Source organism: Vitis riparia, chromosome 12 (genome assembly GCF_004353265.1).
Source record: "Vitis riparia cultivar Riparia Gloire de Montpellier isolate 1030 chromosome 12, EGFV_Vit.rip_1.0, whole genome shotgun sequence".
Lineage (NCBI taxonomy): Eukaryota > Viridiplantae > Streptophyta > Magnoliopsida > Vitales > Vitaceae > Vitis > Vitis riparia.
Window position 1 is genome coordinate 11,251,647 of NC_048442.1, and position 24,117 is coordinate 11,275,763.

Here is a 24,117-nt window from a genome sequence, read left to right on the forward strand (position 1 = left end):
ACGACTGGGTTCAACAACAGCAAATTTCGGAAAGGGACTACGCTGAGAGACAGGGCTTGATTCCAAAGGAATCGGAGAAAAAGCCTGACATCGAGAAGGAAGAACCGAAGAAACAAAGGATTCGGAAAGAAAATTTGGATTAAAAGCCCCAGCCAAAGGAAGACCCTTCTCAGAGAAAGCTAAGGAAGGAGGACGAACCTTTTTTACCCAGTTGCAAGGCGAGATCCCTTCGTCTCCCTCTGTCCCCCCGGTGAAGTGTCGGGATTTTTCTGAAACAGGAGAAAGGGCGCCCTTCTTGAATACTGATCTACCCCAAATAAAGCCTCGATTTGCTTCCGATGCGTCATCCCCATCTAGGTTGCTCTTTGGGTCAAAAGACGACACCTTTAGGCTCGGCGGCCAACTCCTCGCCTTGCGTCTTGCGGTAACTGATTTGCCTTCTAGCTTTGCTGACTCATGAGAATGTGTTTTCGGCAACACCTCCTTTGCAGAGGTTCCTGATCGCTGAAGCTTTGAAGACGAAGGCGTTGCTGGGCCATCGTTAGAAGACCCTGCTTCAGTTTCGTGGACTGGACCCGCACCCGCAAAAGGCCCAATGTTCTTCTCCTCAAAATGGGCCCTAGCCAAGCGGCCTTTAAAAATGGCTTCTGGATTTGTTGGCCCGTCAACACTTCCCGCCGTTGGGCCCAAACAGTTCTTCCCCCTTCCTTTCTCCACTTTAGTAGCTGCATTTGAAGCTGAAGACTGAGCACGAAAGCGCTGACGAGGCCTCCATCTGTGGTACTCATTATCCCTAGCAGTAGCTCGTAGCCCTTCAACGTTCTTTGGCCTCTGGTAGACGCAACCTTCCGCTGACGTAACTTCGTCCTTGCTGCGATTTGACTCTGGCCTGAGAAGAGCGTCTTCTTCAGCTTCTCCGATGACGGAAACTGCAACCGTAAATGACCAGGCTCCATCTTCCACCTCTAGCAACGCTGGTAGCACGACATTTGGATTCATCTCCACCCACATCTTTGCCTTCGACAAGTCTACGAGCTTCAAAGTTTCCTTTGCCACCTTCATTACCCTCCCCCATTTCTGCAGAATGTACCTCAACTGAATCTCATCCCATAAATGGAACGGAAGGCCTCTCAGTTCTAACCAACCCCTTCTAAACTTTCCACCCACAACCGAGTTTTCTTTTGGCGACCATCTCCTCAACGCAACAACCCCTCCTCTCGCTGTTAAACTCCCTTGGTCTTGAAACCACATAGCTCTCCTTGCAGAATCCACAAAAAAGCATCCCTTGTATTCGGAAATGGGAGTTACCGACACCATCCCTTTCGTGCCCATCATCCTCGCAATACCTTTCCCTACATCAAACCAATCAAGTATTTTTCCTTTACTCTCACAGATTACAGCTCTTGCCCATTTTCCAATTGGCACCGAAGCTCGGTTTCTATGTCCTTCCTCTGCAACCACATCTGCATAGGACCGCCCTTCTCTGTACATTCCTTTGCTCACCTGAGACTCATTATCTTTCTCCTTCGAGGCTCTTATAGCCTGATCAGACACATCTTGGACTCTAGAAATCGCCTTCCTAAGGGTTTCCCACCCATTGCCTTTAACACCCTCAGGAACAATTAGCACTAGAGGTTTTCTTTTTGCAACAATTTCTGTGATTTTCATAAATCTCCCTCTACCATTGATGCAAATCTCCATCAAATGCGTCCTCGTTTTGCCCCTCATCTTCCGAGTAAAACCCCTGGAAGCCTCCAACTCCACAGCTTTCTTCAAATGTTCCACCAACCAATCCATCTCCTCCTCACCAAAGCCTAATGAAACAGCATAACCTCGGCTTCTCTCTGTTAATGAAATCCACATTCCCCCATTGATGCCTTCAAACTTAACCTGAAAAGCCTTTCTTTCCACGTCAAATCTTTCCATTACCAGGCCTCTCTTATACCTCCTAGAGAGAGACACTTTCAAGATTAAAGGATTATTCTAAATGAAATTAATATGAACATACAGTTGCATTTTGTTGAGCAGGCAACCGACCTGCTAAAACAAGCTTTCTTTAGACCTATTAGCTTGATCACTAGCCTTTACAAGATTATAGCCAACGTGTTATCAGGGCGTCTAAGAGGGGTACTTCATGAAACTATTCATTCTACTCAAGGCGTGTTTGTTCAAGGAAGACAAATATTGGATGCAGTTCTCATAGCCAATGAGATAGTGGATGAGAAAAGACGTTCAGGGGAGGAAAGAGTTGTATTCAAAATCGACTTTGAAAGGCTTATGACCATGTGAGTTGGGATTTTTTGGATTATGTGTTGGAAAAGAAGGGGTTTAGTCCTAGGTGGAAGAAATGAATGAGAGGTTGTTTGTCCACGGTATCTTTTGCAATCTTAGTAAATGGAAACGCTAAAGGGTGGGTCAAGGCATCTAGAGGCTTAAGACAAGGCGACCCTTTGTCCCCCTTTTTGTTTACTTTAATCGCAGATGTACTGAGCAGAATGTTATTGAGAACAAAAGAAAAAAATTCGTTGGAAGGTTTCAGGGTGGGTAGGAACAGTACAAGGGTGTCCCATTTGCAATTTGCAGATGATACCGTTTTCTTTTCTAACACTAGTGAGGAAGATTTGCAGACTCTCAAGAGTTTATTGCTAGTGTTTGGGCATATTTCGGGGCTTAAGGTTAATCTTGACAAGAGTAATATTTATGGCATCAATCTTGAACTAAATCATCTTTCTAGGTTGGCCGAGTTGCTAGATTGCAAGGCTTCTGGTTGGCCTATATACCCTACTTGGGTCTTCCTTTGGGAGGGAATCCCAAGGCTTGTGGCTTTTGGGATCTAGTGATTGAGAGGATCTCGAGAAGATTAGATGGGTGGCAAAAGGCTTATTTATCTTTTGGAGGTAGGATAACTCTTATCCAATCTTGTCTCACCCACATGCTTGCTACTTTCTTTCCTTGTTTAAGATACCCGCTTCAGTGGCTGCAAAAATTGAGAGATTGCAAAGGGATTTTTTATGGTCAAGGGTTGGGGAAGGTAAAAGAGATCATCTTGTCAGTTGGGATGTAGTGTGTAAGTCGAAGGCAAGAGGGGGTTTGGGATTTGGAAAGATTGTTCTAAGCAATGCGGCTCTCTTAGGGAAATGGTTGTGGAGGTACCCTAGGGAGGGTTCAGCTTTATGGCATCAAGTTATTTTAAGCATTTACAGATCACACTTTAATGGTTGGGATGCTAACACCATAGTCAGATGGTCACATCGTTGTCCTTGGAAGGCTATTGCACAAGTCTGTTAGGATTTTTCCAAGTTTACTTGGTTTGTGGTAGGAGATGGGGAAAGAATTCGGTTTTGGGAAGACTTGTGGTGGAGGGACCAACCTTTGGGATCCCAATATCCAAGACTATTTAGAGTAGTCACGGATAAAAATATTCTTATTTCTTCAATCCTCGGATCTACTTGTCCCTTATCTTAGAACTTTAATTTTCGCTGCAACCTATCCGATTCTGAGATAGAAGATTTAGAAAGCCTCATGCGGTCACTGGATTGTTTGCATTTGACATCTTTGGTTTTAGATGTGAGATCCTGGTCTTTATCTTCTTCAGGGCTTATTACAATCAAATCTTTCTTTCTTGCCTTATCCCAATATTTTGGATCTCCTCCAGTTTTCCCTACTAAGTTTGTTTGTAATTCTCAAATCCCTTTCAAAGTCAAGTCCTTTGTCTTAGTGGCACACAAGAAGGTAAATACTAATGACTTGCTACAATTGAGAAGACCCTACAAAGCTCTTAGTCCAGATATTTGTAAGTTGTGCATAAGGCATGGAGAATTAGCAAATCATATTTTCCTACATTGTTCTTTGACGATGGAGTTATGGCACAGATTATTTTAGTTAGCCAAGACGGATTGGGTTCCCCCAATGAGCATTTCCGACATGTTGTCCATCAATTACAATGGTTTTGGTTTATCTATGGGCGAGACGGTTTTGTGGCAAGCTGCGTGCATAGCTATAATTTAGGTTGTGTGGCAGGAAAGAAACACGAGGATCTTTGAGGATAAAGCAAGGAATTCAGAGAATCTTTGGGATTCCATTCATTTCCTTGCTTCTCTTTAGGCTTTTTGTTCCAAGGTCTTTAAGGGGACTCCTCTTATTGTGTTACAACTTGATTGGCTAGCGACGTATAATTCCTTTAGGTTGATTTAATCTAGAGTGTTTGTTCGATATTACATTGTATTTCTTTGTTTTCGTATTCTTGTAGTTTAGTTTTCTTTGGTGGGAGAATTTCTCATCCTTCTCTTGTACTTCTTTTTTCTATTAATATATTTCTTTGTCGTTTCCTATCAAAAAAAAAAATTGTAGTATAGTTAAGACACCATAGCATATGGCACAAGGTTTTAAATGTATGAAAACAAAACATCTAGAATTAAGATTTTAACGCATACACTCTATACCACCATACACTAAATATGCATCCTCATATGCCATGGGAAGGTCCCATATGCAGCTTAGGGAGTGATTGTCAAGTGTCTGGTGTTAGGTGTGAGCATCAAGTGTTAGATATCCATGTCGGGGGCAAGGATAGGGTGCAAGTGTATCATCACGAACTTTTTCCCCTACAAGGTCAAACAAACAGACATCCCTTATGAGGCTAAAACAAACTCCCATATTAAGGTTGAGGATAGGCATTGATACCATTTGTAATGACCGGCTCTCAGCCATGTAGATATTGTCCGCTTTGGGTCCAAGGAAATGTTATGTTTGCATGGGTGGGGGTGTAATTGTGATATCCCACATCGAATAGGAAAAAAAATAAATAAATAAAGCTCTTGGCACTATATATTTATGGGCTCTTAACCATGTACACGTATTTTAAAACCATGAGAACTCCGTAGACCTAGAGTAGACAATATCTACATAGATGGAAGCAAACTATTATATTGAGGATTCTAGATGGGAATAATAGGGCAATTTCACTTTTTAGATACATATATTTCAGTTATCCTCATTAAATTAATTAAAAACTTCAAATCCTTAAATCGAGTCAATATGAAATAAATAATATAATTATAGTTACACATTTATTTATCATTTATTATAGCTTTTTGTTTTAATTCGTTGGCTGATTTTGAAAATCAATAGCTTCAGTAATTATGATTGATTGACAGCTTGACTGATTGTGATTTGTTGAAATTTACCGTTTATACAAGTTGTAAATTAAGACTGTAAATCAATAATAAAATTAAGGTTATAAATTAGGGATTCCTTCCTTGTTTGTATAATTGACTAATAGCGTCTACATTCAATGTATAATATGATTATTTTTCTTTATTATTTTCCCGATAAACCCTTTATATATTCATTGTAAATTCCTCCATTAATACAAGAAATAGTATTTCTTGATTGTTCACAAGTTAGTTATTTATTTATTTAATAGACGGAACAAAATAAAGAAGAGAAGTAGTTGAATAAACTATAATTTTTTCATAACCAAATCGCCTCCATCTCTCCTCTCCTTTTACTTCTTGGAATTTAATTTGGCAAAACCTTATGGATCAAGAAAGTAAGGAATTTGGTCCTTACCTCTTCTAGCTTGTTCTTAGTTAATTCATTCTTTAAAGGTCTTTTTCTCTACCTCTATCGTTTTTGCTATGACTAATTTTATTTCGAGATCTAAAGTCCCTCTTAAAGTAAAGGCTTTTGCGTGACTTATGGCTACTAACAGGGTTAATACCAAAGATATGCTCTAGAAGTAGATGCCTTTCAAAGCTCTTAATCTTATGTGGTGTGTCATGTAAAAGAAGAGTGCAAAATTAACTGATCATCTTTTCCTTTCTCATTCAACCACTTTGTGTTGTGGCATAGATTGTTTAGCCTTGTTAGGATTAACTAGTTCTCATCCTATAAGAAGGCTCAAATGACGAGAATTTCTTTCAAAGGCTTCATTGGTCATTCTAGAGGCAAGGTTCTACAAAAAATTGGTAGCCTCAATTTAAATTGGATGATACGGTAAGAAAGAAATACAAGGATTTTTTAAGGTTTTTTTTTCTTATAAGGCTTTTTTAGGATGCTTAAGAGAACAAATGCAATTTGAGACTTGTTTTACTCTTCTTCCTCCCTTTAAGCCTCCGTTAGTGAAGCTTTCACAGGTATTCCCTTGAGCCTTATATTATTAAATCGATACCTTATATGCAAATCCAAGAGGTTGGCTAAGAAGACCTCTCAGTTATGGTTATTGCCATCTAAAGGTTTCGCCAAATTGAACTTTGATAAATGTTTTTTGGACACCCTAGGAGAACTTAGAATTGATGGAGTGATTGTATGGAGAGAGAGGAATGCTAGGATTTTTTAGGATACTTGCAAGACGCCTAAGATGATGTAAGACTTGATTCATTTCTTTGCTTCTTTTTGGGCCTATTGCACTGATGTTTTCAAACCTTTCCCTTTGAGTGTTATTCAGTTTAGTTGGCTCTCGGTATGTACTCCTTAGGGTTGGGCCTACTTGGTGGGGAGTTAAGTTATGCTTTCGAGTTGTATTTTTTTATAGTCTATTTATTCTTTTTTGTACAAATCTCCTTGTAAAACGGAGGTTTTCATGGGTGTGTTGATCATGCTTGTATTTCATGAGGATTTATCATCCTTCTTATGTTTTATTATCTTTAATTAATACATCTTTGGTTTCTAATCCGAAAAAAAAAAAACAAAACAAAAACAAAAATGATGAAGGCCTATTCTAAAACTGCAAGTAAGAGTTTTGCTATTAAGCTTGAGATTCTAACTCTATTGGAGGGCATCAGTAAAGCTTTTGTCTTTTCAAATCTTGTAATGAAAGATGATTTTGTTGTTGTCATTTCATGAGTGGCTAAGAAGGAAAGAGACTCATGAATGTTTGACGAGTGGCTTTACCAAATATTTGATATTATTAGAAAGTTAGGATGCTCCCTTTGTTGAGTTTCTCGCTTAGCCAATCAAGCAAAAAACCTTTCTACCAAAAATGGGCAGACCACTTGGCGTCTTTTTTTCTTTCCCTTTTTGGACACTTTTTCCCTCCTTGAGTTGTAATTTGGAGTTTATGATGTTTCACTATAGAATCTTCATAAGCTTTTTTGTCTATTCTGCTTGCATGACTCCTTTTTAAGGAGTTTTTTAAATCTTATTTTGACCAAATTTGTATATTGTGGAAGGATGTCTCATGCCTTTTTATCTTTTTAATTATTAGAAAAGATCTGATATGTTTTTTGTCCAAAAGAACAAAAAAAAAATCCACGATTTAATCCTAAATATCAAAATATTCAAAATTCTCTCTACTTGTTTTCACATCTCACTTTTCCTCACCTCAATTCACCATGCAAATCCATTTTTTCTTTCCAATTCTACTTTTCCCCACCCTAAGTTCTCCATACAAACCATTAATTTTTCTTTCTTTGTCCCTTGCTACTTCCAATACAAAGTGAAACTCCCTTTTTAATGTTTCCAAAAACCTTTATCCTTCTTAGCTTCCTTTTTTGGATAAACATTTTTCACTATCATTTAACTTTAGAGTGCAAACTATGTCCTTTAATAAGTGAAAAATCAATTGAATAACCAATTTCCTGTCTGAACTAAGAGAGCCATATCTAATATAGATCCCACACCCATGTCTCTTCACCATGTGGTATCAAACACAAGTACCTTGGATGAAATGGAAGAATCAGCGTGTGACAGAATTTCATTTTTTTTTTTTTAATGGTAGTAATTAGCCAATTACTAAATCAACAATCTCTAATAACCACAAGTTAATGACCTCAAGACAACCAACTTTTTAAATGAACCATCTTGGTTCTATAAAGCATATTTGAAAATTCTAAACGAGGTTCTTTTCTAGGTAATAACAAGCAAATTCCAATGATTGAAAAGGAAAGCTAGCTAGTTTGGTTTCTAATCTTGGTTGTGGCTAGCTTAGCATCTAATCTTCTCCATTCTTATATTTTTCCTTTAAAAAGGTATTGAAAATTAAGACTGAAGTTTAAGTTTTACCAAACATAACATTTTTGTGATCATGGAAAGAGATTCAGTAAAGGCAAGAAAGAGATTCAGTGTGAGGCGAAGACATCACACGCAAGGATCATCATCGCTGGCAGAGACAACAACAATGGCGAAGGTGCAATTTTTGTTTCATGATGAGTTTATGATGGTGCGAGGGTGGAAGCTCTAGGTAAAGAGAAGGCTAACAGCGAGGAAGATCCAAAGGTGATGACAAGGCTGAGACAAGGGGGTGACAACAACGGTTTTGCGGAGGTCTTCGACTGCTTTCACAATGAGTTTACAATTGGTTTTTTTGTTTTTTTTCTTTTTTTTTAAGCTTTGACTGCAACAATGCATGATGAAAACAAAAGGCAAATTCTTAAGGTCGACTATGATCTCCAACTCAACAATGAAGGCTGAAAAAATCTTCTCTTCCTAGATGTACGAGCCTAGGGCTCTAATACCATGTAGAAGATGAAGGATTGGAAGAAATAAAATATATAAAGTTCTTCCTTAACATCAATATGTACAAACCCACCTATTTATACAAGCATTCCTAGCACAGAAAAAAGAAACTTTCCTAACCTAATTATATCTAAACAATTTGATTATAGGATTGTCATAATCCTATCCTTGATTACACAAACATATAGTTATAATCTTTCTTAATTACATTCTTCTACAGTTAGAAATCACCAAAGCCCTACTTTTTAAAAAAAAAAAATATGCCTATATCATATTAGGGAAAAGTTATCCTAACTACAACTCATTTGATTACCCAATTACCCTCAAAAGTACTTGAAAATAAAACTCCATTGGACACTCTCCAATTTTTTTCCCACATCTCATTAACTCTAGTAGACTTCCTCCTAAAGTCTTTGGTTGCATGTCATTTGTTCATATTTATCCTCCAAATCACATCGAACTCCATCATCAAGCTCTAAAATGGGTATTTGTGGGATACTCTCCAAATCAAAAAGGGTTCTTGAATATTCTTCAAGACCATTTATCTCAATTTTGCTTAAAATCAATCATTTTTTCCTAATGCTTATCTTCAAGGGGAAAGCTTAGATGAAGATAAGTTTCTCTCTAGTAATTTTGCTTGAACTTTTTGAACCCATAACATCTACACCCAAGTGATGCAGTCATTAATATGCAATTTATGGCAAGATTGAAAATATCAAAGGTTTGGATGGGAAAAGTTGTTATTAAATTAGAAGTCAAAGGGTCAATTTTTGTTATTAAAGGTTACTATTTTTATTTTTATTTTTATAGGTAAGCAAAGATATATACCTCCAGTTTTGTACACTCTTAGGTGACAACTTAGTGACATGGAGAAGTAAGACGCAATCCATGGTGGCCCAATCAAGTGCAAAAGCAAAGTTTAGAGCTATGGCACATGGGATTTGTGAGCTATTATGGATTAAGATTATCCTTGATGATCTAAGAATTAAGTGGGAAGGGAAAATGAAGTTATACTAGGACAACAAATCAACAATCAATATTGTTTACAATCCGTTACAGCATGACCAAGCAAAGGAAATAGAAGTAGATCAACACTTCACCAAGGAAAAACCTGATAGTGGTATGATCTGCATACCCTATGATTCAACAAAAAGGGCAGCTCTCAGATGTGTTGACCCAAGGATTGGCTAGTCATCAATTTCAAATGATTACATGCAAGCTGAGGATGGATAACATCTATTCTCCAAATTGTGGGGGAGTGTTAGCAGATTCTTAGGAATCTAATTGTGATCTTAGCCAATGAACTGATTTTGTATTTTTTTCTTTCCACTTTTTTTCTTAGAAGAATCGGATCCCTGATTTATGGGAGAGATTGTAGAATGACAGATGGAAGGTGAATCAGATTCTGATTTATGGGAGAGATTCTAGGATCATAGGTGGAAGGTGCAGCTTTCCTATTTTGGTGTCTAGGGTAATTGTGCATATATAGAATGTCCAGATTGTATTCCAATTCAATACAATTCAAGTGAAACAGAATTTGTTTCACCTCTAAATTTAAATACCCAAATTCTATAGAAAGATCTATTTCCCCCATTTCACAAAGACCACCAGACCTTTCAGACCTAATATTAGAATAGAACAAGAAAAGGGGAAAAAACATGCATGCATCACTTAATTTAAATAAGTAAAAAAATTGTTAAAATGACAGCTTTTGTAGCTATATAACAAATGTAAATAAAAATATAATTACACTTAGGTAAAGTATATGCCTCATTAAACCAAGATGTGAAAATGAAAATATCTTTAATCTAACCCCATTAGAGTAACAACATGTATTCTTCACAGGTAAAGTGAGACAGGAAAAACGACCTTGTCAGCCAACCGCTGTACAGGAGCTTCCCTACTCTGTGCTGCTTCCACCAGGCGGACAATGTCTCCCATAGCAGTTTCACCACCTGGCCTCCGCACTTCAACTCTAAGAGTTCCATTTAGGTTTATGCTCCCTGCTGAAACTTCAGCCTTGCAGAGAGAGGAAAAAAAAAACCCATGATAATATGACTGTGCAAAAAAGAGACCAATTTTTTACACTAAACTAAGTGCCCCTACTTATGAAACAATAAATAAATAAAATGACAAAAACACAAAACAAAAGAAAGAAGCCAACTTCCAAGAAGAGTAAGCATGTTAGCATGCACCCAGCTATTAGGTGCCATCTGAATTCAAATATAAACTTTTTTCTTTTCTTTTCTTTTTTTTCTAATTTTTCTTTAGCATCCAACTAGGGGTGTTTTGCAGAAAACAGTAGTTATATGTAATAGATTAGTACCCCAGGTAGTTTTGTCACAGGCAAAGGCTCCCCTGTGAAACTTGACTCATCAACTGTGCTTCTACCAGCCCTGACAATTCCATCTGCTGGAATACGGTCCTGAACAGAGAAAACATGTTCAAAGGATTCAAATTGTAGGTCACAGGAAAAGAATCATGAAGACAAATTAGAAATATAGTATCCTGAACTGGATAAAGTTAAAAACCATTAGTAACCTAGTTTCTGCATTAGTTGTAAAGGAACAACAAAACTGTGCATAAAAGCAGACAGAAATGAAGGTCAACAACCACGAAAAAATATAACACAATAACTCTTCTTAGAGCCTTTCAATGCAAGAAAACACAAGGAACAAAAGATCAAAAGAAGAGGAAAGTACACACAATAAGATGGAAAAGGAAAAAAAATAAATACATAAAGAGTATCCATCTTACTTACACCAGGTAGCACAACAATTTGATCACCAACAGAAAGATTGTTGCAAGGAACTTCAACAGTAGAACTAAATTCTTCTGAATCTCCATTAATCAAAAGACGAGCTTTTGCTGGTAAAATACTCAGAAGGCCTGTCATATCACTGGTAGCTTTAATTTTAGCTCTCTGTTCCAGATTCCTTCCTAGCAAGACAAATGCTATTAACATGATTGGTTCTTCAAAAAATGCCTTCCAGCCCTGCACGAACAACATATTCATTCAACAGACAACAGCATCAATCAACTTTGTCTTCCACAAGCTTACTTTCCATTTCAAGGCAACTACTACCCTATATCCTAAAGAATGAAATGAAGAATGCATTCTTTATTCAAGGACATGAAATACAAAAATTCAAGTTCTCTAACACTGCCTCAACAAATCCAATTCCAATAGCAAGATGAAAAAGGGGAATTTAGTACATGATTTAGTATAACCCTTCATTCTAGGTCCATGATGGTAACATTTTTTTTTTTTTTTTGATAAGTAGGTCCATGATGATAACATGATCATATAAGACCTATGTTACAATGAAAATTTTGTTGTCATTGGGACAAGTTAAACATAGATCACTGAAATACCATCTCATTGAATCAATGATAATCAAAATCAACTCAACAAGGCCTTAAACCTACTAGGGATCAGCTAAATGAATTATTTTTCAACACTGAGCTCTATCTATAGTCATATGCACAGTCATATCCTTGACAATCAAGTCATATATCACCATCTCTGCCCACATCCTTTTTGCTCTTGATATGATCTTATCATTTCAATCAACACTCTTCCGTGCATTTTTTTGTTCTTTGTTACACATGCCCACACAATTTTAGTTCATTGTTGCACATGGCCAAATGAACTTACAAAATATACGGCATGAAATTACATGCACCAGAATTTTTCACTTTTGATAAGAGAGCAAAATAATGATCCATTAGAAATGCCTCAATGGGGCCCAATCCAAATACATAGGATGTGCACATGGACCACCCAAACAAAGTAAAGGATGGGAGCAAATGGCCATCAAGGAGAGGCTTAGGCCACCCCAGCCTATCAATGAAATCTATAATTGACAAACTTCCCTTCCCGAGGAAGTCTTGACACCAAGAAAATGAAGAACCAGTTTAGTGGTAGAAATAAAATGATTCTTTGGAAAAAGCTTTCATTTTATAAAAACTAATTCTTTCTTGGAACATTTTCAACTTTAAAAAGTTCTTGCATTTTTAGAAAACATCAAAATAGGTCATTTTCAAGAAATGTTTTGAACGATGATTTTCCAAAAAATGCTATCAAATGGGTGTTTTGTGTCATCACTTTTTGGTTTTCAACAGCAGAAAACAGTTCACACTCCAGCTACCAAACATTGTCCAAGATTCAGGAATGTCTCTTTCAACTTTAATTCTGAAACATTTAGCCTTTCAAAGATTCTCCAATACTATTTCTTCAGAAAATAATGATGCATCCAGAACAAAGAATGTAAGATGGACTGTGGTTTCAAAAACAATAAAATTTACCCAGAAGATACATAACAATAGGGAAAACTACCAAGTCACTTGTCACATTATATACTAGATACTCATCAATCGATATGCAATCACGCCAAATATATGGAATTACAACTATCAGAGACATGGATTATTAATTACCAATTCAGGTATCAAGGCAGCTAATGAACTGACGGAAAATGATGATACAGCGCCAAGACCAACTAATGTGTTCATGTTTGGAGCCCCCTTAAGAAAGCTTTTCAGACCATCGAGAATAAGTCCACGTCCAGGGCCAAGCAATGTAAATAAAGACAAGGACAGATGGAATCCTGTGGAATGAAATGCATGGATCCATGAAGCCTTGGTCCCAAGGAAATGAGAAAGATGACCAAAGAGGCATACGGCACATAAAGCCCAGGAGACGGCAAGCTCACGACCTATAAAATTTCAAGCAATTAGCCTCACAGGTTGCTGAAGATGTATTGATATCAGATCATGATAAGTTTCATAAGAGCTATCCATAAAGCTCTAGAGAGAGTTAAATGAGTAAAACAAAAATGTGCCCTTTTGCCAAATAAAGGAAATAAAAAGAAGCTTACCACTTTCTTTTAACTTGTTGCGCTTTTCATCCATCTTTCTCTCAAACACTTTGAAGAAATTGTCTCTCACAGAATCTGCACATTAACAATCTCTCAAGCTTTTATATACATCCCTTGATAAGGTTGTTAATGTATAACCAAGTTAAATCCACTTGGAATGCAGATGAAAGACAGGTTACCTTATGTGCAAGCAAAATTTTAAGCTTTTGGCTTTTTTAAGAATTCAATCAATCCAAAAGTGGGAGCAACTAGAGGAAGTTTAAAGAAGTTTAATAAAATATTAGGTAGGAAGGTTTTAATCTTTCATACAGATAAACTTCATACAGCCCTTAAGTATGAATATTTATGGTAGTTTTGGAAAGTACAAAACCCTGTTGCATCAGACAAAGGAAAGTTCACAAGAAAATCCTTGTCCCTACTTCTCCTTATCATGAGATTTAACTTATTCCTAACAAAGGCATGGTATACAATCTTTGATCTAAATAGGTATTGAACACCAAAAATAATATTGAATGAGAGACTCCAGAGAAACAGAAAGAGGATAGAATCTGAGGCATCCTTAACCCAAAAAGAAAGAAACAAGAGCAAAAAATACTCAGAAAATGAAACAGCAATCCAGGGCATATCTTCAACTAGACTATCCAAATTATAAATAGAGTTCTAGATCCAAACTTTAAAAATACTGCCTGCATCTTCAGATAAAGAAAACTATTTTTATCACCATGAAGATGGAAACCACTTTATAGTTGGATTAAACATCATGCAAAAATAAAAAACCCAAACACATGGAGCTTTCTTTTTATTTCGAATTTATATATTACATAATAAAGCCAAGTGTCCCTACTTATAAATATGTCACAAAGAAAGTAGTAAAAAAAAATATTGCCCTTATCTTTCACCCTCCAACACAGGACCAAAACCAAAATTTGCCTGGTGTATCAGATATTCTCCCATGACCGAAAAATTAAAAAATTTTAAAAAAAAAAAAAATCAGTCATCTTATAATCAAAAGAAGCACCAGAAATTCAAAAACAGAACAGGAGAATTTACACAAACCAAATTTTGCAACATTTGACAAACTGTTAACAAACATTACACTAATTGGAGAACATGCAGCTATTGCTAATTACTATTTACAAATTTCATTCTCCATGGAGAAGAGTATGTTAGGACATATATTAGAAAATCTATCAGAAAATCTATCAGTCAAAATTCCAGCAATTTATGCCTTCAAATTTAAGCACAGAGTTAGATCTTCAAATTCTACAAGACCATGATTTGATGAGCTTCACAATAACAACAGACCGAAGTCACATTCATAATGTAAAACAGATTTCAAATGTTAAACAAAAGTAAAACAAAACAAATGTTTCCCAAACTGAATATGGTAAAATATTGGATGTCAATGTAATTGCAGTGCTACACGCACTTGTGTAATTTACATTTATTAGCATATTTAATGACTCAGTTGGGCATGTCCTAATATGGTCCTACTATATTAGGACAATATAGTGTAGAACCTACAATTTTGTTGGGATTAATTTGTTTCCTTGTATAGATTCTAGAGTCAAAAGCTTGTTTAATATTTAGCCTTGTAACAAGACCTTAGAAGAAATGAGAAAAGAATCAAGACCTATTTGGTAACTGTTTTTTAAAACAATTTTTGAAAATTGTTCTCTGATGTTTTGTAGAACAAAAATCTATTTGAAAACCTAAAATGTTTTTAATGTTTTAAAATATGTTTTAAAAATAATTTTTACATCTAATGTTTTATTTTTAATCATTCTACATGCTTGTATAATTATTTTTTAAAACAATTATTAAAAAACAAGAAAAAACAATTAAAAAAATTTCTCTTAAAACATTGTTTACTGTTCTTAAGAACAGAAAACAAAAAACAGTTTTTGATTGCCAAACGTGTTTTCTTGTATTTTTGTTTTGGAGAACAGATAACTATTATCAAAAACAGTTATCAAACAGACCCTTAGTTTCTCTCTTGTTTCCTCTAACTTCAACATGGTATCAAAGCCCATCTATGGTTTCTAGGAGTTCTATTTAAAATTTTTCTTTTGGTGGCCTTCATTGCCATCACATCTCACCTTAGCAGCCTTTATCGCTTTCACTTTCAGCACTGTTTGGGAAGGTTTTCCTAACCTATTTCACAATGTTATTTGATCTACCATTATCACTCATGTCTAAAACATCTAAGTCTATTACGTTAATCAATATGTCATCCTCCAACCAAAAGCTTTCATCCTCAATGAAAACTCAACCCTTCAAATCACCACTCCCAAGTTGAATGGGAGAAACTTCATGGAGTGGTTACAATCAGCAAAGATATCATTGAAGAGCAAGAGAAACAAAGTATGTGACGGGGACTGCAAAACCACTAGCAGAGGATGACTTGAAATATGAAGTTTGGCATGCAGAGAATTCCATGGTGCTGTCATGGTTGCCCTACTCTATGCAACCAGAAATCAATAAGACCTATTGCTCCTACCTACTACTAAAGACATTTGGGAAGCAGTGTCAAAAACCTACTCCAAGGCATGTGTTTCTTCTCAAATATTTGAGTTGAAACAGCAGATAATTAACACCAAGCAAGGGTCCTCAGGTGTTACAAAGACTACAATACTCTCAAAGGCTTGTTGCTGGAACTAGATTTATGCCAGAACCTGTACATGGAATCAACCACTGATACAAAGAAATTGAAAGAAATAATGAAAAGGGAGAGAGAGAGTACCCCAATTTTTGGTAGGTCTTAGTCAAGAGATTGATCAGGCCAGTGGTCAAGTATTAGGCAGAGAACTGTTTTCATCTATGGATGAAGCATTTGCTCATGTTCGAGGGGAAGAGAGTTGTAAGGAAATAATGGTTGGAAATTCTAGAAATCCTATATCTGAAAATTCAGCTCTAAGAGTCTCTAAACCACCCCTTCTATCGCTAAAAAATATAAGGGAGAAAGCAAGAGGATGGTGGACAAGGATAAATTATGGAGTAATTATTGTCAAAAACCAAGACATACTAGAGAGATGTACTGGAAATTGCATGGGAAACCTCAAAACTTGAATGGAGTTAGCAACAAAGGAGAATACCACACAGCAAAATCTGGAGAAGCCCACCAAACAACTGCTATAGAGTATTCTCAAGAGGCTACAATGTTCAGCCAAAGCAACATTGAGAAGCTAAGAAGGTTGTTAAACTAGTTTGAGAACCAAGCCTTGAACTCAATTCCAATTTTGAGTTCTTGTTCCATGGCTCAATCAGGTAATAGCTATACCTTAGTTACCTCCGAAAATGACTTTCTTACTACATGGATCATTGATTCAGTTACTTCAGACATGACTAGCTCCTCAAAAATTTTCTCTACATATTCTCCTTGTTTAGGAAAACAAAAAATCAAAGTGGTCGATGGATCCTTCTCTCCTATAGTTGGAAAGGAAATGTCCAAATATCATCAATTTTATCTCTAAAACTTGTCCTTCATATTCCAAATCTATCTTACAATTTGTTGTCCATAGGAAAATTCACTAAAGACCTAAATTATTTTGTTCTATTCATTTCCACTGGTTGCATTTTTCAGGACTTTGTTACAGGGAAGATGATCAGGCATGTTGAGTTAAAAGATGGGCTCTACTACTTAGAAGCAAATCTGGTGAATACGAATCTAAGGTCTCAAGGCTTCGTTTATACTACCTATCAAAAGAGGAAAGATCACGTTTGGCTATGGCATAGATGTTTAGGACATGCTCTAATTTCTATGCAGAAAAAGTCGCTTCCTTGTTTGAAAACAATAATGTAGAAAATTTCGATTGTAAAATTTGTGAGTTTGCCAAACATCATCTTGTATCTTTTCCTTTGAAAACTCCAAAACTTTTATCTCAATTTAGTTCAATAGATTCCGATGTTTGGCATCCTTGTGTTAATAACACTTCTAGTTCTAGACAGTTTGTCACCTTAATATATGATTGTTGTACTCAAACTACTTGGGTATTATACCTGGTGAAATCTAAATTTGAGGTTTCAACAATTTTCCCTACCTTCCATAAATTCATAAGCACTCAATTTGGGGCAAAAATACATACACTAAGATCCAATGATGGCAAAGAATACTTTAATCAAGACCTCATCACCTATCTTTAAAAGGAGGCCATTTTTTATCATTCATCTCAAAATGGGGTAGTGGATAGGAAAAACCAACATCTTCTTGACGTTGCTAGGCCACTTCTTTTCCAAATGAAAGTCCTAAAATTTATTCAAGGAAAGCTATTCTTGCAACTGCATATTTGATAAACCGAATGTCATCTCGTGTTCTTGAATGCCTATCTCCCATGAGTAAACTCTCAACTTTGTTTCCTAATTTCCAAGGGTTTGGGTCACTCTATCTTCAAAAATATTTGGGTGTGTTTGTAATGTGCACATTCATAATCACTAGTGGGGGAAATTTGATCCTAGAGCTATTAAGTGCTTGTCTCTAGGCTATTCATCCACGCAAAAAGGATACAAATATTATTATCCTCCAAAAAAATAGAAAGAAAATATGTCACTATGAATGTTACCTTTGTGGAAATTCAAGCATACTTTGGGAACACCTATCCTTAGAAGGGAGAGCAAACTAGGAGAAAATAGATGCTGGGAGTCTAATCAACCTTTACCCATACCAAGTCTAGTACATAGCCCTAAGTAGAGTCCTACTTCTAATTTAGGTAGAAATACTGGTCATAATTCCAAGTCTAGTGCAAGTACACAATCTAGTACTGGTACTAGTACAAGTACACATTCTGGTGTTAGTGTTAGTACTAACCTTGGTCCTGGTTCCATTCATAGCACACTCGGTTCCACTTTTGGTACAAGCATAAATTATGGTCCCATTGAGTCTTTCAGTCATGATTCCCATAGCCAAAATCCATCTATTGAGTCCATTGAACCAACTAAGATTTCAAGTACTGCAAAGTTTCCGAAGATCAAGAATGAGAGACCTAAAACTCCTGTCTCCAATGTGTATTCCAAAAGGAAGAAGTCTACAATCACCTCACATGTTCCAATCTTTGACCTTGTGACAGGTAATGAAAATGAAACTCAAGCTTTTGACACTAATAATGATTTGAATTTGCCTATGGTCATCAGGAAAGGAATTAGGTCATGCACCCATCACCTTATCTCTCAATTGTCTTTTTTTTTTTTTTTTTTCCAGCATCTTTGACCTCAGTTTAAGGCCTTTCTCACTCAAATATCCTCTCATGAAGTTCCTTCTACCATCCAAGAAGCTATCATGTTAAAGCCATGGATGAGGAAATGAGAGCCTTGGAAAAAAATTGAACTTTGCGAGATAGTGGAGATACGAACAGGGAAGAAAACTATAGGGTGTAAACGTATCTTCAACATTCAATACAAAGCCAATGGCACCTTGGAGAGCTACAAAGCAAGATTGGTTGCTAAAGGGTATACACAAACATATGGCATTGATTCCCAAGAAACCTTTGCTCCAATAGCCAAGATGAACACTATTAGAATTCTAGTTTCATTGGCAACAAATTTTGACTTGCCCCTACAACAATTTAGTGTAAAAATTCCTTTCCTCCATACAGATCAAGAGGTGGAAGTATACATGGATATCCTTCCAAGATATCCTTCCAAGTCATGGAAAAATAAGGTATGTAAACTCAAAAAAATTCACTATATGGTCTTAAGCAATCGCCTCAAACATGGTTTGGAAAACTTATGAAAGCTATGGTGCAGAGAGATTATCATCAAAGCCAAGGTAATCACACATTATTTATCACACTCTAATCTAGGGAAAATTACAAACATTGATTGTGTATGTTGATGATATTGTTATCACTGGAAATGACCAAGAAGAAATTATAGGACTGAAATCATGCTTAGCTAAAAAATTTGGAATCAAGGACTTGGGCAAGCATCAATCCTTCCTTCGCATTGAGGTGGGTAGATTATAGTAAGGATTATTGATTTCTCAACAGAAGTACATACAAGATTTTACTTAAAGAGAGGTATGCATGGGTGTAAACCAACCAAGTCACATACTAAATAGAATCACAAACTAAAAGAGAAATTTGAAGGTTAACTGATTGACCAAGGTAACTACCAACTGATGGTTGGAAAGCTAATTTACTTGTTGGACACGAGACCAAACATTGCATATTCTGTGAGTGTGATAAGTCAATTTATTCATACTCCACTTAAACCCCACTTAGAAGTTGTGTACCAATTTTAAGATATCTGAAGGCAACTCTTAGCGAGGGTCTCTGGTTTAAGAAGTGTAAAGAGGAAGTTGGAAGCCTACATAGAAGTAGATTGGGTCAAATCTATTATGAATAGACAATCAACTACCAGATATTGAACTTTCTTAGGAAGTAATCTTATCACTTGGAGAAGTGAAAAACAATCAATAGTAGTTCATTCAAGTGTGAAAGCAGAATTTAGAGTTATGCCACAAGGTATTTGTGAACTTCTTTAGATGAAAATCATACTTAAGGATCTCAAGATCAAATTTCAAGAACTTATGATATTGTATTGCAATAATAAAGTTGTCATCAACATAGCTTACAACCCAATCCATCACGATCGAACCAAGCATGTGGAGGTTGATAGACATTTTATAAAGGAAAAGTTGGATAGTGGTTAAGTGTGCACACCATATACGTGTACTACTAATCAGCTGGCCAATGATCTCACTAAAGGACTCCCAAGTTTAGCATTTCAACAAATGATGGCAAGCTGAAATGCAAAACATTTTTGCACCAGCTTGAAGAGGAGAGTTGGAAGAATTGTTATTAGGTTGTTGACCATGTAATATAGTTTCCATAGTTAAGTATTTCATAATTGTACATTATTATGTAGATCCTAAAATTTTGCTTATATTAATTTGTTTCCTTGTTTAGATTCTAGAGTCAAAACTCAAAAGTGTCACTCAATATATAGCCTTGTATCAAGATCTTAGAAGAAATAAGAAAAGAATTATTCTCTCTGATTTCAGTACTATATTTATAAATAAATAAAATAAAATAAAATAAAAAAAGGACAAGAAAAATGAAGGGCAAATGAAGGGCGTTCTGCACAGTATACCACAGGACCAAAGAACTCAAGAACATACGAACAGGAGATAATTGAACAAAGTAAACCAAAAGAGGAGGGGGCAAAATGAAGAAAAAGAGGTAAACTAAAAGCTCAAATAGGTTCCCAGTTATACATCTTATTAGAAGCATAGCACAAAGCCTTTACTAGAATATGTTGAATACATGTGCAGAATACAGAGATGTAGGAAGAATAGAACGTTCAAATATTCCTTCAGGAATAAGGGGAGAAAAGAAAAATTCAACACCAGCATCATGCATATAGATTTCAACTTAGTACAACTGTCAACTGCCACTACAAAAGACAACTGATACATTCAAATTTTTGAATAATAGATGTCCTCAGTCGATAATTATGAACAAATTGATAAGCATCTCAGTTTGTGCAACAGCAAAATATCCAAACGAATGGGCTTCCCGGTGACAGAGATGCCTCTCTCCAACCAATCCACCACTTGCCGCCGAGACTCACCTATAGGGAGAAACTATTAAATTAAAGAGGACCCTTAGACCTATTCTTTCACATCTAAAATAGAGGATATCAGATTATTAAGATGATATTCATATAAAAAATTCACTGTGAATTAAAAAACTTAATGAAGCAGGGACATACCACAAAGAAGCATGGTTGCTCCTAATAAGAAATCTTTTTTTGCATTTCTATGGTGAAATCTCTCCTTCAATAGCTTCCTGACCTGCCACTTACCCACCAAGCTTCACATAAATCATATGAAAGCCTGAATATATGGTATGTCTACTCTCCTAATTTTACTTATTTATCAAAAAAAAAAAAAATGGTATGTCTACTCTCATTTAAATTAGAGGTGCTCAAGACTACTAGTTAGAGATACATAACCTTTTTCATCTCATTGGAAAACTAATGCATCCAGATCAATCCTTTTTATCTGATTAGACAAAGATGATAATCATGGTATTTAACAAATTAGCACAAGTTTCCTATCAATTAATCTGTCCATCTTGCTGAAGCTTGGCTACCTAAATGTTTTAAACTTCCAGGTATTAATTACACTTATACTTTGGGAAGCCAAAATTCAGCCCAAACTCCAAAAGAAGCTTAAGTTCAACACCTTGGTTACAAATCTTTAAATAAATCCAATAGACAGTAAAAGTTGAGACTAAAAAATAAAGTCAGATCAAGACCTTAACCAGCAATTTAAGATTCAATATACAGGGTATTTATTTCAAAAATGTTTTCAAGTCAATAAGAAGAATGTAGTGGTCAAGAAGCCACCACTAGATGATTTCTGCACTCTGACCTACTAATTAACACTTGGAACTAAGCGATAATGAGATACCAAGTGAGCATGACATGCATGGATTCTCATAGCTCAACCTCAACCATTCATAGAAGAAACCTTATACCCTGAATTATGATACTAGTCAAACACTAGAACAAAACCTTCCATTATTAGAATTCCCAATACAACGGAATATCTCTCTATAAAATAGTATTGATGGTAGAATCCTAATTATCGCCATACAAGCATTTCTAAAATGTCTCAAACTTGCACCCACCAAGGTAGCCCAGTTGGTCAGAGCGAACACTGGAAAGTGTGGTCCTAGTAAGTGGCACATGGTCCTAGGTTCGAATCCTACCACTAATGATACCCTAAATTTACCCAATGTTGGTTGTTGCGGGGCAGTCAACACCCCGAGGTTTTGGTCCCCATGGAGAGTCCTAAGGGCTTGGCCATGGAAGATTCCTCGACTATCAAAAAAAAAAGTCTCAAACTTGCATTATTGCCAATCATTTAATATCACATCTAGGTCCAATTTTATGTCATCCTATACATAACCGTATTATTACAATATAAATGTTCAGAAACATGTTCCTTCCCACTATCATTTACCATAAAGTGGCTTGAAAATTCCCAACCATACACGCAACATTACAGTAGATCATAAGGACACAAGTAACAATCAAATAAAACAATAATCATTATTATTATAAGCAAACAACACAAATAATGAGTAACAACATAATGGATGGGAATCAAAAGTATGATACTCCAAAAATTGCTTACCCCGAGGATTCGATTTAAAACCACAGTTAGTCAAATGCTTTGCAAGTTCCTCTCCTAACTGTTGTTGCCAGTTTGGTATAACCTTGGCTTCAGATACAGGCCACACAATTGCTGTTTCTGTGGTAAGATTGACACTGGCTGAAGACACTTGTGGCTGTCAATAAGTACAAATGACATGTATAACTAACATCCGATTCAACAAAAACAGTGCATATCTTCTTCCATATATTGCAATGAAATTTAAAAAATCATTCCTATAAATATTTAATAGAATTTCCCCAATTCATAAATTAAGGACCAAAGATCTGTTTATGGGGAAAATGGAACCAAAGTACCTCATCTTTTCAGCTTAAAAAGATCCTTCAAAGAAAAAAGGACATCAGAAACTTTTCTATCCTGCCTGGTGGCAGCAGTAAAAGAATAATGTTTCACAATTGAAAGACCCAACTCAACTAGGTCTAACCTCTGTTTTAATTAGGCTCAATTTTCAGAAAAGTTTTATTATCCGGCCCAAATGGGTGAAAAATCTAAACCTCAAAGTCCTAGTTCCTTTTCCTGTATTTTTTTTCCAGCAACCAAACACAGATTTATGAGAACAAAATACTCACTTGACTTTCCAGGATCCTCTTCACACTCGCTGCACATCCGCCACACGTCATTCCCTAACCACCATTTTCCCAATTTTGATCCGACATTCCAAAGAAACACAGCATTTTGAAAGAAAACGGAAGCAAAACAAGACAAAAACACTCACTCCAACGTCGAGTATTATCACATCAGGAGAAAAACCAGTAACCTCCTCAGCCGCAGCAACCTTCGGATTTGTATCGCCGCCATCGCCGCCGCCTCCGTCACCGCCGAATTCTCCATTAGGGCCACCACCACCTCCTCCGGCCGCAAAGGAAGCGGCGGAGCTGGAGATGCAGCGCAGGGGAGAACGGAATGCAGACAAGGCCCTGAGAGAAGGGGAGGAAAGGTTTGGAGAGGTGAGGCGAGAGCGAAGGCATTGGGAGAAGAGGGCTTTGGGGAAACGGCGGTGAAGGCTTGAGGTAAAGAAGAAGGTATTGGAGGTGGAGGCTAGGGTTTTGGACATTGTGCAGAGTGTTGACTCCATTGGAGAGTTTCAAAGCTGAATGCCGCTCTGTCTTCTTATCTTTTCCTTAGCCTTTCGATTGTCAGCTGCTGCTTCTGCAAGGTTCAAAGCGGATTTATCTTTTCTGACTTGTTCAGGTGGGCGGAGTGCAGTTCAATGGTCAATGGTCAAGGAAGTTTGCTGTTATTACGTTGTCAGCCTTCCTTTCCTCGTTTTTTTAAATTGAATATATATATATATATATATATATATAAAGGGGAGAATTAGACCAAGGAAAAAAATTACCAAAAGGGTGGGTAGATTTGAAAATCCGAAGTCTAATATTTTTATTAGACCAATTTACCCTCATTTAAATTATAAAATTATAATTTATAAAGAATAAAAGAATTGAAAAAAAAGGATAAGACTGTCGTTTCAATGCCTTTCCTTTGAAACCTTTCCTTTCGCATCTTCTCATCAAGGCTTCCCTTTCGCATGATCTGAGTGTTTTCACGGTGGTATGATATTTTAAGAGATACTGAATCTCGTGTAGGCGTGTATAGTTCCAT

The 24,117-nt window shown here is 36.4% G+C and overlaps 1 protein-coding gene across 2 annotated transcripts in view; it reads right to left on the minus strand.

The window, feature by feature from the left end:
- LOC117925843 (copper-transporting ATPase PAA1, chloroplastic) overlaps positions 1-23,749 on the minus strand; it is a 64,531-nt gene extending 40,782 nt beyond the window's left edge. For both annotated transcript variants that reach the window (XM_034844952.1, XM_034844951.1), the window contains exons 1-8: positions 23,231-23,749; positions 23,085-23,138; positions 22,477-22,630; positions 13,338-13,412; positions 12,898-13,175; positions 11,219-11,452; positions 10,784-10,882; positions 10,327-10,476 (exon numbers count right to left, since the gene is read on the minus strand). In XM_034844952.1, the coding sequence (XP_034700843.1) occupies positions 10,327-10,476; positions 10,784-10,882; positions 11,219-11,452; positions 12,898-13,175; positions 13,338-13,412; positions 22,477-22,630; positions 23,085-23,138; positions 23,231-23,590 (1,404 nt within the window). In that variant the 5' untranslated portion in view covers positions 23,591-23,749. The remainder of the gene's footprint in view (positions 1-10,326; positions 10,477-10,783; positions 10,883-11,218; positions 11,453-12,897; positions 13,176-13,337; positions 13,413-22,476; positions 22,631-23,084; positions 23,139-23,230) is intronic.
- Positions 23,750-24,117: the final 368 nt, after the last annotated feature.